The following is a 15,413-nucleotide window of genomic DNA, read 5'->3' as shown; positions in this document are numbered from 1 at the left end:
CTATAGAATCGATGTTTTGCAGTAGTAATCTTTTTCGTCTTTACAAAGCTTAAAAATGCTCCTTAAAAATTTTAGTAAATTATAATTATGAAAGTTGTTGAAAAAAAACAATCCATATCCATAGCTATTTAGTTTAAGCTCAAAGGTCATAGCCACACACAGAGTACGTTTTAATAAAATTATGCTGTCTGTGATTAAACGTCAACGTCAAAAAGCCACTTTAAAAATATGTGAATGTTTTTGAACTTTGAAATTCAAATTAATTAATTATTCATTTCTGAATTACTTAAGTTAATGTTAATGCGTGGTATTTTACTCCTGAGTTACTATCAATTTATAAATTCAGCAATTCTAAATTAATCTAATAAAAAATATCATCGTGATGAGTAGTAAACAGAATAACTTGGTTTGTATTAAACATAGCTGGGATTTGTTTATGTTTTTTCTTGTACTGTTTAATATCTATATTATTTTTATTTTCAGAAAAAAATTAAATCATTGTGTTATTTGACCTTAGGAGGAACTCTCTCATACCAGTTTATTTATTTTAAAAAGGATTTCAATGGTTATTACGATACATTCTTACGTCCCTTCAGCCAACTTTTAGATCCTGAATGGGCTCATATAATTGGTGTGTCGGCTATAAAATATGGAATATTTCCACCAGAAAATTTTCAGGATCCAAACGTACTAGTGAGTATTGGATAAGTATTTAGGTTACAAGTTAATATTTAAGTTATGATAAAAAAATATTGATCATAAGTAAAATGATTATTTATTTATTTAGCGTGGATATAATATTAAATAATAATAATTAACTTACATAATACATAATTATCTATTTCCAGAAAACCAAATTACTCAAGTATGAACTTAGTAATCCAATTGGCATTGCAGCTGGTTTTGACAAACATGGTGACGCTGTTACAGGTTTAAGACGCTTGGGGTTTTCAATAGTTGAAATAGGTTCTGTTACTCCAGAACCTCAACCTGGAAACCCAAAACCTAGAGTATTTAGATTACCAGAGGACAATGCTGTTATTAATAGATATGGATTCAACAGTGAGGGACATGACGGGGTGTTGAAAAAAGTTAAAAACTTAGACAAAGCTTTGCTGCAAAATGGACTTTTAGGAATCAACTTGGGTAAAAACAAAACCTCCAATGATGCTATTCAAGATTATATTCTAGGAATCAATAAATTCTTTGACATAGCTGATTATTTTGTGATAAATATTAGCAGGTATTACTTTAATATATATTTTTTACATAATAATAGTTGATGGAAAAACAGTTGGCCTACTGGCCCACCTGATTTTATGTGTATAGCGATGACCTATGATAGAGTAATACTTTGCAGGGCATGCAAAAATCCACCATCATCATAATCATCATTATCAGCTGATGGACATCCACTGCTGGACATAGGCCTCTTGCATGGACCTCCAAGCGTAACGGTCTCGAGCTGCCAGCATCCAGCGGTTTCCTGTGACCAACACTGCACTTTCTGGTGCTGGAAAAATCAACCACTAATAATTAATATGTATTAAATATACCTAATCTTAACATTTTCAAAATAACTTTCAGTCCTAACACACCTGGTCTACGGTCACTACAAAGCAAAGAAGAGTTGCAGAAACTTTTAGCTGCAGTCAACAAAGCATTAAATTCATTAAAAACAGGAACTAAACCACCACTTCTACTGAAACTTGCACCTGATTTAAGTCTTGAAGAAATCAAGGACATTGTAGCAGTGATCATGAAAAAAGATACAAAAGTGGATGGTCTTATTATAGCTAATACAACAATAGAAAGAAAGTCTCTAATGAACAAAGTATATGCTAGTGAAATTGGAGGTCTCAGTGGAAAACCACTTGCTAATAAATCCACAGACATGATCAAAACTGTATATAAACTAACAAAGGGTGAGTTTTTTTGTATTTTTTCCTGAAATCTCAGCATTTGGTTCTGACCTTATATTATTTTAAGGTAATACTACATAATGTTGGGTTTATTAAACTGTTATTAGTAATAATATAATTAGACAAGTGGTGGAGTTAGCAGTAAATAGCCAGGTGAATCAAATCTGAGCTTACTAAAAATATGTTCCTAATTGTATTTTTAGTTAATCTGAACAAGAAACAGCCAATCACCTATGAAACAATAACATATGCCACTGGAATAGAGGCAATCAAGATATAAACTGGTCTAAAACTTGTCAATGTTACCTTGAACTACTTTTGGAAGTTCAAATTTAATTAGTGTAGTAGAATACTTTTGTTGTTTAAAGTATTCATAAAATGTCACCTTGAATGTAGTCTACTCCTCAACTCACATTTATTAAAGACTAGCAAACACCCTGTGGTTTCTCCTACATAGTTCCTGTTATTGTGGATATTTAGATATAAAATATGGCCTATGCACTCATAAATAACATGGCTTTCTATTAGTAAATCAATTTTCGAAGTCTCCTGTTATTGTGGATATTTAGATATAAAATATGGCCTATGCACTCACAAATAACATAGCTTTCTATTAGTAAAAGAATTTTCGAAATCAGTTTAGGGGAATCTTTACCTTTTCACAAACTTTACCTCTATAAAATATTAGTAATAGACTTCTTTTGTTTTAGGCAGTGTCCCCATAATTGGTGTGGGAGGCGTTTTTTCTGGTCAAGATGCTTATGACAAAATATTAGCTGGTGCCAGTGCAGTACAGATATACACTGCCCTCATATATTTTGGTCCACCAGTAGTTACCAAGATAAAAACTGAACTCGCTGAACTGTTAATAAAAGATGGTTACAGTAATGTCAATGAAGCTGTTGGTAAAGGAGTGAAATGATTCACAATGTTAAGTTTGCCAAGTGATTGTATTATACAGTATAATGAAATATATTATAAACATTTGTTTATGAATCTTGAATAGTTTTGGTAAAGCCCAGTCTTGAAGGTTTCAGTTAATTATTTTGTCTTCTTCATCTGAAAACAAAAGATAAATTTAGAATGTAACAAAAAAAGAAGATGAATAGAGACTATGAAAATGTAATTGTTATTTTAAGTTGCTTATTTTTACTTGGCACCTCAACACTTAACACATTGTGCTAATGTAAAGTGCGATACTCTATGAATCAATCAAGATGCCAATTTCCTTACTTTCCAGTGCTATGCTATGATGTAGAATACTAAGATATTACTCTTTCACTTAAGCACAGTATATTGTGCTCATGTATTGTTTATGAATCAACTTAGATGCCAATTTCCTTCACTTTCCAGTGCTTTGGAAGTGAAGGAAATTGGCATCTTAGTTGATTTCACTTGCACTTATCAGATGTTACACAAGTGTGTGTGAATGAGTTGAGGTATCAGGTAAAATACTTTACATTTACCAGTTGTCATTACTGATATTACCCAGAATTTTGCATTTTGGTAGTTGTGATTGCAGATATTGCTTGCATTCATCTAGATCTGATACACTTAACAGTTTGAAGAGAATTAATGTTTGTAGGTTCTTTAAAGCCTTTATTTCCTTCAGTCCAGCATCTCTGACATTGGCACATTCGGAAACTTGGACACTTGTTAATGTAGCCAGTCCATATGAAAGTCCTTTCATAGCTCTGTCATCAATATATTTGTTATTATGTAGAATAATTTTTTCCAACTTAGTGCAGCCACCTGAAAGAAATCTTCAAATGCATTATATAGACTTATTTCCATTAGAAATTCTTGCATTATATTGCATTGCTTCAAAGCAATTGAGTGAGCAAAGAAATTTCAACATAAAAGATAGATATTTCTGGTTGCAATTCAATTGGTTGATAATTGTTTTCAGGTTTTGTATTTCACTTCATGAGATATTATATCATTGGTTGCATGTTAGGTCTACTTAGATGATTTATTAAACATACTTAGATGAGAAAATCCATAATGTGATATTGATGAATCAGTCCCATCAATCACTACAACTTTAGGTACAGACTGTGATTCAGGTGGAAGTAAGTTATAGTCTTCAAGTACTTTTCCATTAGACCATACAACTTTGCCGCCGTTACGAAGCACCCATTCGGCACAAGCTCGGTCTGGACCTAACAGTTTAATACGTTCTGGATCTGGCTTATTAAACATCATGTTGACATATTCCCAAAAATGTCTGACTGGTTGAACCTTTGGTATCGATATGTTTTTTTGGACGTTAAAAAATACCTAAAATTAAACATTAATTAATAAAAACTACACAACTACTCTAAAATATTGCTAAAATATTTTTTATTTCGATATAGTCATACTAACACGTCCTTGTAAACAATACATTCTAGCTAAAATAAAAATTAAATATTGTTATAAGTATAACTTCGTTATTTGTTCAAATAAAATACAAGGTTTGTATATTTATATAAATTAAATTAAACTTAAAATGAATATTTTAGATTTTCATTTTACCTGAAGTAAATAAACAAACGAAACTTCAGTGTCAATTTTTTTTTGTGAAACTGCTTTTTTAAAAAAGGATTTCAGCTCTTATTTCTAGTTTTTTTGACCGTTACGATTATAACAGATTAAAAAAAGCTTTACCATAGGCTAAACCCCTCTATATTTCAACAGTATTCTAGGGTTTAATTTGACAACGATAATTAAAATTAAAAAAAAAAATATTACTATATAATCTGTGACGATAATATTGACAAATTATTGACAATGACATTAAGAAATAAAAATTGAATTGAAGGAAAAAATCTGTAATTCAGGAAATAGATAAGTTTTATTATTATAAAATAACAATAAAATCAGAGTAATTAAATTGTTTCTACAGGCAATTCTTACACAATTGAAACATTGTAGAAATTGGTCATAATGTCCGAATCATACGGTACTATTATTATTCTAAGTTTAGTTTGTTTGTCGTGAGAAATGTGTTTAATTAATACGTTAAATATATTTTCAGAATATCTATTTAAATTCTTAGTAATTGGAAGTGCTGGTGCAGGCAAATCAAGTCTACTAAACAATTTTATAGGAAACAAATGTAAGTTTCTGTTAATTACCTTTACTGCGTTTTAATCACACTGGGTATTGTGTAAGTGTGGACAGATCAATTTTCTACCACCATTAATTTATTTAATATTGTATTTCAGTCAAAGAAGATAGATGTCACACTATTGGTGTTGAATTTGGTTCCAAAATTGTAAATATTGGTGGGAAATCTACAAAGTTACAGATATGGGATACAGCAGGGCAGGAGAGGTTCCGCTCTGTGACGCGATCTTATTACCGCGGTGCTGCTGGAGCCCTGCTCGTATATGACGTCACATCGCGCGACTCTTTCAATGCCCTCGTCAACTGGTTGAGAGATGCTCGCACTCTAGCCAGTCCTAACATTGTCATATTACTCGTGGGCAACAAAAAAGATTTGGAGGAATCCCGGGAAGTAACATTTACAGAGGCTAGTCAATTTGCCCAAGATAATGGTAAATATTTTCATTTCATCATGCTCTAACATATTTACTCTAAGTACCTATCACACTGATATTGTACGAGTGAAAGTATTATCTAACTGTGTGTATGATTCTGCCACAACTGCTGAAGCCTGAACTGATATAACTAATTACTAATGGAGATAGGTTATACCCTTATTCTGAATTAACACAGAAACTACAGCTACTTATGTCCTCAAAACAATTAAAGGTGCCTGTGGAATTTGTGAAATTCACATCAAAAAGCTATGAATGTACAGATACTTAATATAATATTTTAGTGATATTATTAATAACCATTATAATGGTGTTTTTTAATTAAGTAGCTTAAGGTCTATAATTATTAAATTAAGTAGGATAATAGCAGATATGTGACAAGTAATTATTATGAAGGCTTTTAGTTGTGTTTGATTGTTAATTAGGCTAGGGCTGTTTTATTGAGTAAGATAAATGGAACAGTACATCACATTGTAATATGCATAATTTAATCTATACTAATATATAAAGCTGAAGAGTTTGTTTGTTTAATTGAATGCACTAATCTCAGGAACTACTGGTCTGATTTGAAAAACTCTGTTAGATAGCCTATTTATCGAGGAAGGCTATAGGCTATTATACCAGCTTTCCTACGGGAACCACGCGGGTAAAACTGAGCGGCGTCAGCTAGTATTATTAGAATTCTAATAGGGGTAACTTGGAAATAATATATTTTTAACTTACAGAATTAATGTTCCTCGAAACCAGTGCTAAAACCGGGGAGAATGTAGAGGAAGCTTTCTTGAAATGTTCTAAAACAATTCTCGCTAAAATCGAAACTGGAGAACTGGATCCAGAAAGAATAGGTTCAGGTATTCAGTATGGCACAGCGACATCGAAGAGACTGACCGCACCAAAGAAACCTCCAAGAACTCCATCCGACTGCGCCTGCCACGTCTAAAGTTAGTATATTGTATGATATAACTTAACTCTTAAGGTTATTGAATATTTGATTAAGCTATTATTGTTATTAATTTGACTTTATCACTCTCTTTTAAAATGTTTGACATGACATGAAAATTTTGATTATAAGTTATTTACTAAAAGACTTTGTTATTGTGTTGTAAATGCAATAACAATCTTAATAAAATTCTGTGAAGCGAATCTCAGTATTTGAATTTCACTTGGTTCAACTGATTTTTAATGTAATGGTTGTATCTCTGTGAATCTTCATATTGTTAATTGTATAATAATAAGTAATTAATGGTATATTATGATCTGTGAATATAATATAAGACTAGTGGAACTCTCTGTACTACTTAATGATGCTATTCACCAAAAAGTATAACTATTTTTCTGATATTTATGAAAATGCAGTTTGAACTATTAACTACTTGCATATTGGTTACTTTCGAAAGAGTATGAAATAATCTTGAAACAGTCCAAAATTGGAAATTATTCTATGGTTGTATATTCTATAACAGTCATCCTTTAAGTCTGAAATATTGTTGAATATTTTATATAATTTGGTGTCAAATGTAGAATCAATTAGAAAATTAACATCCCAAACACAGTATTAAGTGCCCTCTAAATTATGTTGAATTTATTTTTTTCCAAGAGCTTCTATAGCAAGATAGATGTTTTATGAAAACAGCTGAATAAATACTAAGTAAAATAAAATTAAAGTATCATTGTTCTTGGTAAATCTTGGTTCTTGTCTTTTTATGAAGCATTGTTTGAATTATTTTTATTGTAATAGTTGGCTTTTAAGTGAAAACTGTAGTTAGAATTCAGTTCATATTCAGTTTGTTAAAAAACTCACAGCTTTTTAGATGTTTGATGTAAAAATGTTATATAGTAGGGGAGCCGAAGAAGGGATTTTTGCAGTTACTCAATTGCAGCAGATGCACATAAGGGGTTCTTAATATTGGTGGGTTAAACATGCCCACCAATATTAAGATCCTAAGCAATCAAAAAAAAATCTTATCTACCAAATCTAATCGATTCCAATGACGCTTTAGTAACTGCAAATTTAGCATCTCGGGCTCCGCTAATATTATGATGTTTGCAAAGATAGACAACACACTTCAATTGTTCTTGAATCAATGTATTTTTAATTAATTAATGTGCTTGTACTGTCAATATATTTGTGACAATAAAGAAAAAATAAATGAATATCTCATTTAATTTCTTTACAAACAAAACTTAGCTGAGCTGATGAGCTATTTGTTAAATCTATATTTAGAGAATAAAAGCTGAAAAAAAACTATTTCATGGAATTCATGGTTCTAAGAAATATTTGTCTCCTAAAAATATGTTAAGTAAGCTTGAAGGTCTAAAGACATTGATGAAATGACTTGAAGCCTGCTGATGTAGATGACATGAAGTATAATAGTGTATCGTACTGAAATTTTCTTTTTGGCTCCTGTTGAATATTAACTGATTTATCATGTTGCAATATAATATCCATGCAAAAAAATAGTCTTTGGCTTTTGACATTACCAAATTAGAAAATATTTTTACGTCAAAATGTTTCAAATTTTATTAATGTTATTTGGATACTCAATAAAAATATAAAGGTGGGTATTTAGTAAATAATAAAAAATACTCATTCTTTAAAAATTTATTCTTGCAATTATTAACATTATTTTAGCTCTAGATTTGGAGCTAACTAAAATATAATTAAATATATCGTGAATACAATATCAGTTTATAAATTACTTAATTAATTAAATATTTATAAAATATTTCTCCATTTCTTTTAAGACTGATCAAAAGATTTATTATTGTAAAAATAATACAAAATTTAATATTTATAGGGTCACGTGATTTTACAGTTTTGTCGAAAATATTTCAAATTACATACATTACGTGAACATATTATCAACCTTTTATCCCTAATTGGTGGCGATATGTACATTTCTGCTTGTCAAACATATCCAAGGTAATAATGAATTAAAGACCCATTTAATGTCATCATTGATTCTCATGTGGAATGTATGAAACTTCGATTTTAAGCAGAAAGTTAAGGACATTTTTTCCATTGCCATCATTCTTACACATTGTAGATAATAGACAAATTGGTGACAAATTAAAAAATAAATCATAATTTTTAGCAAAGCCATGGAAAACACAAAAAATAAATACTTACATAATTCAATAATAAGTTTTGTACAATTTCAGAAAAGTAGATAGGTAGTTTTGTGTACTAGGACCTATTTGCTTTATAGCAACCAACATGTTTTTGGATTAAACTTATAGCTAAAATCTAACCAAGTAAATAATCCAAAAACTAAGTAAACATTTAGGTATTTATTAGTACCTATTAACTAATAACCTGAAAAAAATTACTCTTATGTGAAAGTAGCGTGAGAAACCAAATTACTCGTAATTTAGATATATAAGTACGAATATAATACATAATATATTGTCTCGTACGTAATTAACGCTAAAATTTATTTATATTTCGTATCTTGGCCCTGATTTATTTTAAGATTTTCTTTTAGCTTTGAACTTAAAAGAATAAATATGTTAGCTATCAAAGTGCATTTTTTATATTCAAATCTTCAATGATACTTTCGATGTAACAAACTTATTAATTTCTTGGCTAATACCATAGTATAATATGCGTCAATCTTTGAGTCTGACAGGAATATAGGTAGTATATCTCCTCAGTTTAATCCAGGGTTGCCACCTTTAGGGAAAAAAATCGGCACAATTGGGCATCCATCAGAGACGTTCAGCGTTTGGTCTAATCAAAATATGACACATGTGAGACAGTGTAAGGAAAAAGAATTTATTTTATATAATTAATTTTTCCATACATATTTCTTGTTGTTTTACGAGCCGCTCCTTTCGCATATTGTAAAAAATCGGGACAAAATCGATAGGCCGTCGGGACGCGGGCCCTCGTCTTTAAAATCGGGACTGTCCTGGCAAAATCGGGACGGTGGCAACTCTGGTACAATGTGTTGAAATTGAGAGCCAACTAGAAGTTTAGTGCATTGCATATACTACAATAATATAGTAAACACAGGGCCTTCATACTCTATTGTAATTGTATCATGTCAAACTTGACCTTACAAAATATTTCGTGCGTAGTTTCGATATCGCAAAATGTATGTCTGTGAGTTGATCGTAAACTATCTACCTATCTAGAAAGATAAGATAACGGAAACGATTACACATAATTATGAATCAGCCACATAAATCAAAACGATATCGTGCGAGTTGAAGGTGTATTCAAACTAAACCGTCTATAGCTCTGTTTGAATTCATTTATGCTATCTAAGTAGATATGCAATTCACACAAAACAAATGACAGTGTTTGATCGTGCATGAAGTACTTAGTGTGAATTATCACAAGTTCTTACAAGCTATAAGAATTCAAATAGATATAAGAATTACATTAATAATTAAGCACAATTTTTAACACAAACTAAATTCTTAAACTAGGATACACTCGATGCAGCATAATTATCGAAAAAATACAAATCTTAAAAGTAAAATGCACCTATTTAAACTAGGAACTATAAAATGATGTAATATAATTAACTAATATCGTATGTACGGTCGGTAGAATATATAAAAAAATATCTAATTGAACCAAAGTGCATTAAGCATGCGATGTTTTGTTCCTGTATATATTTATAATTTTCGGTATTTACTCCTTTTACAAAATCTAATATAAACACACACGGTCCAATATACCCACATGCTTAGCTTGTCACGATGTACATGACGGCTCGACTTGAAGCAAAAATCGCGACAACACACGTTGCATACTTTATCGGACGTGTCATGCCGGCAGCGCTGTAGGCATTTGGGTTTATCGGACCGTGGGTAGCTAGCTGTAATATCCAGTAGTAAGGTCTTTGTCATACCTACCCCCATTATTAATGGTTGTAGGCAGATACGTAGGTATAAATATTTAATATCAACCATCACCTTGTAATTTAACAGAAACACGAAAGAATTACATAGTCTACGCTGTTTAGAGGTAAACTTATAAAAAAATTAAAATGTGTTCCCGGGCATCAAACCCGCTACTTTCCATGCGTTTCCAGCACACCTTCGTAGGCAACACCGTTCGGAAAATCACAAAATTAAAGTATTTATATTTTTTACAGTATGTCCTAGTTCTATCACAGTAATATATTTAAAAACTCACTTAGTAGGTAGATGTCTAAATCTAAAACAAAAAAAAATCAGTCAGTCATTAAATTTTCGAAAAAAAAAATTAATAAGAGAACTGATTTTAGTATGTTAATATATTAAATAAAACTAAGTATAAGATTTATATAGGCACATATCAAAAAGTACCTAACAACATGTTATGGAGAGTTCCGTCGGAGTAGGCTTATTCTGGTAATTATAGACTCTTGCTTTAATAAGAATTCGATTCTATAGCCGAGAAATCAGGCACAGGTTCTAAGGCCGTTTACTTGATCTTACAGGTACACCTCAGTCAATTCCTGATAATCATAAACACGTTTTATACTGAATTTAAATTTCACTGATGAACACACAAGTTTTTACTTGAAACTAAAAATACACTGTTTTCATTTTTAATATCAATTTAGAACGAAATCTTTTCAATCTTCAACAGACAACTAGTTAGTCTGGTCCAACCGCAATCCGCACCTGCTACAATAAGAACTCTCCATAATTAATATAATAGTCTTAATTTAAATCTAATTTCGTAATAGTCCGCCTTCATGTGGCACAAATTAAAATGAAGGTAGTAGGTACCTTGTAATTTTTTTATTAATGGAATGATCTAATGATTCTAATGTAGCGTTATTGCCAGCAAACTTACCGAGATTCCTACATTATTGCTAAATTTGCACTTAACTAATTAATTACTCAATGGGTAGAATTTCGCACTCAATTAGCTCATAGAAAACATAACCAGTTCTTATAAATAACATGAAATATCAAATAAATAAATGTTCATACTTCGACAGGCTCATTCATATAATTTCAACTTTTTTTTCCAAACATGTTAACACTGCCAATTAAAGTTATTCTTCAGGCGTTAAACAGGGTAAATAATTTAACGCCAAGTTAATAATATTTCATATACATAATTAAAGTTTTTAACGCTTGACCCAAAAATACTGTGTCCATGCCTTCCGTCAAAACTTCACAAACGGATCGAATAAACAATTTCGATGTACTTTTTCTGTTCGAAAGTTGACTTTGATGAGGGTGTACCACTTAATGTCGGGATTTTTAAAAATATTTTTGTACTAGAATACCGCTTTTATTTAAATCAGCCTCTCTAGCGCCCTTACAATAGTATTGCTTTTAAATTAATAAAGATATATGAGCACATTCTATACGATTTTACTCTTTAAATAGAACCATATTAGAATTTCTACCGATATTGTCATATAGTAGAAATTCTATCTCACCAATACAATTTGGTTCAGATAACGAATTCGAAGATTGTAGGGTTTTAGTCCTTATGAGTCTGAAATATCTTTCACCTTTCCGCGGGGAGAAAGTTCATGAAAATTTCTCCACAAAAAATGTATTTGTTACTTGAATACGTTTAGCACTACTACAATTTGTGAGCAGGTAGTAGGTAGGTAAACCTACAATATTCGTGAAATAAACTAAACATACCAGTTCCCAAATAGTAGATACTGCATGCTGGCAGAGATAAAATAGGCAAATGCAGATGTGGCAGGAACGGATTGACTGTAAGATCCTGGACGCATTAATGTTACGAGCCAACTCCTATGGTTGGACAATGTTGAAAAAGCCCAGACATATTTATATTACATTATGACAAAGTATTGTAAATATCAGCCAATAGCCTGGCGTTCTTAGCTTTTAAATTTGGCGCGTAACATGAAAAATGTAAAAAGTAAGTAGGATCTAATGGATTGGCCGTGGATGGTCTCATTTTAAATCAGTCTTGAATTAATGATGCCATTATCCTGTGTAAAGTGTGAATATTTTAAGATTGTTTTGGATCTGAATACCTTATTAAATTTAATTGTGACTAGATTATTCTAATGTACTCAATAATTCAATAAGTACAAACTTCGTAAAATCTTGTCTACCTATACCCAGAATAAGTATTTTTTTTTATATAATATAACAAGTAAGTATTTACTTATTAATTTATCCAACTCATTTAAATATAGTAACAACAACAAAAATCTAAGACATTTTTGTAATAAATAAATTATAAAACATTTTTAAAGAAGACTGCAGTTATAATCAATCATTTGTATCCACAAGAAAGCCCACAGATAAACTGTCTATCCAAGCACAGTGGGAACACCTTATAATTACTAATATATAAAGTTATAAACATATACATATGACTATACTAAAGCCTTACTCGAAGTTACTGTTTACCTACGAACAAATTAAAATGAAGGTATAAAATGCATGTCATTTCATAACTTATTTAATTTAAAATATGTATTACTTTTGATACAATTTCATTCAAAATTATATCTCATTGTTCTAAGCTTATTAATCAACTTTATTATCATTAATTTAAGAACAATTAATTATTGTTAGATGTGAAATGACTAGCGATTTGTTTTTTGGTAAACAATGCACAACGAGTATGTCTTTAGTATGTCTTTAGTAGTATAGTGCCCTAAACAGTAAGTTCTCAAATTATAGGTAAAACAGTTACATCGATGTTTATTTAATTTTATAATCAATCTAAATCTAAATATATCAATCGTTTTGATGATAATAATTAACATATTTGAAATTACCGCTACTGTCACGTTTCAAAATAAGCATTTACGTAAATCGCCTAGTTAAAAAATGGTAATTTACATCCAAATACATATTTTTACTTGCTCACGTGACTAAGGCGTTACTTTATGATTAAAGCTTAATCGATATAGAATTATTAGATATATAGATTAAAATGATGGATTTACGCCGATGTAATATTTTGTTTATTTGAAAACTTACAGAAAGGCCACAGGTCTAACCTAATATCCTACACGTAACAGCAAACCATAGGCATTCTGGTATTATGTACCTAGGTACATACATAATTAACAGTCTATTTTTGATTTATCGCACTTTTAACGCCACTTAGCCTAACTAATAACACCTCTTAATAAATTAATAATAAAAACATAATAAATCGTTCTATTTTGTACAAAAATACAAATGTTTCTTGCGAAACAATTTTTCATTATTTAATTTCAAAGCCGCTGGCTTTCGTACGCACGGACACTTTACATTTTAAAAATATTATGATAGTATGTTATAAGTAAAAAGTGTGTATATTATAAGTAAAAAGTTATAAATAGGTTGATATAATATTAATAATAATTCTTTACTTCAGGTTATACACCCATTTAAAATACACAGATATACAAATAATAATTAAATAATACCTAATAATATAAATATTAATTAATTAGGTATCTACCTACATTATATAGGAACCTAATAATATGAGAAGTACATTTTGGTGAATCACTGAATATCATTTATTTTAATTTTCAAAGTCCTTTTAACCAGTTCTTCGGTATGACCACAGAACATGAAAACGCGGGTAATGCCTGAGTTGAGTTTTAAAACCAGTGCCGTAGCGTGGGTATTCGCCGTTTGGAATTGAGGGAGGGCCCTTGCTGATGCCCTCTTTAGTATGCCGCGCACGACCATGTTACGCCACTGTCCTTAAGAGCCCACATAAATTATGTATATCTTTTTACTTATAATAATATCTGTAATTTTATTCACTACACGCATCGCAACAACAAATAATTTTCATTGTAATGTTGAATTTTAAACTGAATTTATTATTGAATCGCGACGCTTTGCGAAGTTTAATGTGCAGTGCGAACGATGGCTTTTAAAAATTGATCTAAACGACTATGGGTATAGTCCACCTTGGTTGTGCATGAGGTACTGTAGGTTGAGGCTCGGGTCAGTGCTACAGTGCGAGGCGCTGGCTGTACGCTGGCTCTACGCTTGCACCTCGCGCTCTCGACACGCCACCGCAGCTACCAGCGCCGCGCCGCGACCGCTGCCGTCCTCCGACAACATCAGGTCGAACTGAAATAAACATTACACAATTAAACATATTTTTTTTAAAAGAATATTTGCCATATCTTGACCAATATTCCCATTCCCCTCCAACTAGTCGGCATAGACTGTGTTAGGAGTGGATACGACAATAGACCAACGGGGCGGGGATCGAACCACCACCCCTCGGTGATGTGTCCGACCGCTTTACCGTTGAGCTATTGAGGCTATGGAACATGCATGCATCAATATGGAATATGGAATATTGGAACAAAGTTCTTTTATGCGACTCGGAGTGAACAAACAGAAATCGTCACAAAATCTGTTAGTTTTATATATTTTCTCGAATGAAACTTTCAATGTCTATGTATTTAAATGTTATTTTTGTTATCGTCATCATTTTAATTTATACCGTACCATTTTTTTATACATAACCCAACTAATTATTCGCTATTAGGAACGCGAGGAAAAAAGATATTCATATTTATTTTTCTCATGTTGGCCAGTCGGTGCGCAATTTTGGCATGCCTTGCTCCGCCACTGCTTATTCTTTCATAATAATAAAATCTCAAAAGTATCTAAATACTTGGACTTTGCTCACGAGATTATCTCCATGTGGAATGTTGAGTCAACTATTATTGTTCCAATAGTCGTTTCAGTCAATGGTCTTATAGCGAAAAGCTTCGACCAACACCTTAAGAAGCTTTTGATTAACTGTTGGATCAAGAGTCGGATACAGAAGGCAGTGATTCTTGAGACGGCGCGTGTTGTGAGGAGGTTCCTCACTCTAGAGCCCTGACCACCGGTTGCTTGGGCACTCAAATGTCCGCAGCGGGAGGGTTAAAGTTTTAGTAGTGTTTTGTATATTTTGTATGTATAACATTGTTAAAAATTAAAAAAAAGAAGATAAATAAATGAGAGAATACAAATATTCCTCTATTGGACG

At 31.3% G+C, this 15,413-nt stretch overlaps 4 protein-coding genes across 9 annotated transcripts in view; 2 read left to right on the top strand and 2 right to left on the bottom strand.

Annotated features, from left to right (window-relative positions):
• Positions 1-190: 190 nt before the first annotated feature.
• Positions 191-2,918, top strand: LOC112046083 (dihydroorotate dehydrogenase (quinone), mitochondrial). The gene is made up of 5 exons (XM_024082565.2): positions 191-406; positions 484-693; positions 849-1,243; positions 1,588-1,925; positions 2,633-2,918. The coding sequence occupies exons 1-5, from the start codon at positions 383-385 to the stop codon at positions 2,842-2,844; spliced, it is 1,179 nt and encodes a 392-aa protein (XP_023938333.2). The 5' UTR covers positions 191-382; the 3' UTR covers positions 2,845-2,918.
• On the bottom strand, positions 2,854-4,535 carry LOC112046094 (ATP synthase subunit s, mitochondrial). Of its 3 annotated transcripts, XM_052885073.1 has the most exons (5): positions 4,440-4,535; positions 4,290-4,315; positions 3,908-4,202; positions 3,411-3,674; positions 2,854-2,981 (listed from the first exon to the last, which is right to left on the bottom strand). In XM_052885073.1, exons 2-5 carry the CDS (start codon positions 4,308-4,310, stop codon positions 2,956-2,958), a joined length of 606 nt encoding a protein of 201 aa, XP_052741033.1. In that variant the 5' UTR covers positions 4,311-4,315; positions 4,440-4,535; the 3' UTR covers positions 2,854-2,955. The 3 variants fall into 3 exon arrangements, with proteins under 3 accessions (XP_052741033.1, XP_023938365.1, XP_023938358.1); XM_024082597.2 differs by lacking the exon at positions 4,440-4,535 and having other exon boundaries at positions 3,389-3,674; positions 4,290-4,426; XM_024082590.2 differs by lacking the exon at positions 4,440-4,535 and having other exon boundaries at positions 4,290-4,426.
• Positions 4,536-4,698: 163 nt separating this feature from the next.
• On the top strand, positions 4,699-9,760 carry LOC112046089 (ras-related protein Rab-4B-like). The gene is made up of 4 exons (XM_024082580.2): positions 4,699-4,866; positions 4,942-5,022; positions 5,132-5,464; positions 6,193-9,760. The coding sequence occupies exons 1-4, from the start codon at positions 4,851-4,853 to the stop codon at positions 6,405-6,407; spliced, it is 645 nt and encodes a 214-aa protein (XP_023938348.1). The 5' UTR covers positions 4,699-4,850; the 3' UTR covers positions 6,408-9,760.
• LOC112046122 (hexokinase type 2) overlaps positions 8,055-15,413 on the bottom strand; it is a 42,287-nt gene continuing 34,928 nt past the window's right edge. For all 4 annotated transcript variants that reach the window (XM_024082642.2, XM_024082650.2, XM_024082633.2 and 1 more), the window contains exon 9: positions 8,055-14,497. In XM_024082642.2, the coding sequence (XP_023938410.1) occupies positions 14,408-14,497 (90 nt within the window). In that variant the 3' untranslated portion in view covers positions 8,055-14,407. The remainder of the gene's footprint in view (positions 14,498-15,413) is intronic.

The sequence above is a fragment of the Bicyclus anynana genome, chromosome 13 (assembly GCF_947172395.1).
Source record: "Bicyclus anynana chromosome 13, ilBicAnyn1.1, whole genome shotgun sequence".
In the NCBI taxonomy this organism is placed as follows: Eukaryota; Metazoa; Arthropoda; class Insecta; order Lepidoptera; family Nymphalidae; genus Bicyclus; species Bicyclus anynana.
The sequence above is the reverse complement of the archived record's forward strand: the minus strand, read 5'-3'. Positions and strand labels throughout refer to the sequence as shown.

Bases quoted from the DNA above. Each gene is read 5' to 3' on its own strand.
- LOC112046094 (XM_052885073.1), bottom strand. From the start codon at position 4,310: ATGTATTGTTTACAAGGACGT. The intron at 3,675-3,907 runs GTATGTTTAATA...GATTTCTTTCAG, and splicing joins TTATGGATTTTCTCATCTAA to GTGGCTGCACTAAGTTGGAA. The intron at 2,982-3,410 runs GTAATATCAGTA...TTTTGTTTTCAG, and splicing joins ACCAAAATGCAAAATTCTGG to ATGAAGAAGACAAAATAATT.
- LOC112046089 (XM_024082580.2), top strand. The intron at 5,023-5,131 runs GTAAGTTTCTGT...ATTGTATTTCAG, and splicing joins CAATTTTATAGGAAACAAAT to TCAAAGAAGATAGATGTCAC. The intron at 5,465-6,192 runs GTAAATATTTTC...TTTAACTTACAG, and splicing joins TCAATTTGCCCAAGATAATG to AATTAATGTTCCTCGAAACC.
- LOC112046083 (XM_024082565.2), top strand. From the start codon at position 383: ATGAGTAGTAAACAGAATAACTTG. The intron at 407-483 runs GTTTGTATTAAA...TTTTATTTTCAG, and splicing joins GTAGTAAACAGAATAACTTG to AAAAAAATTAAATCATTGTG. The intron at 694-848 runs GTGAGTATTGGA...ATCTATTTCCAG, and splicing joins TTCAGGATCCAAACGTACTA to AAAACCAAATTACTCAAGTA.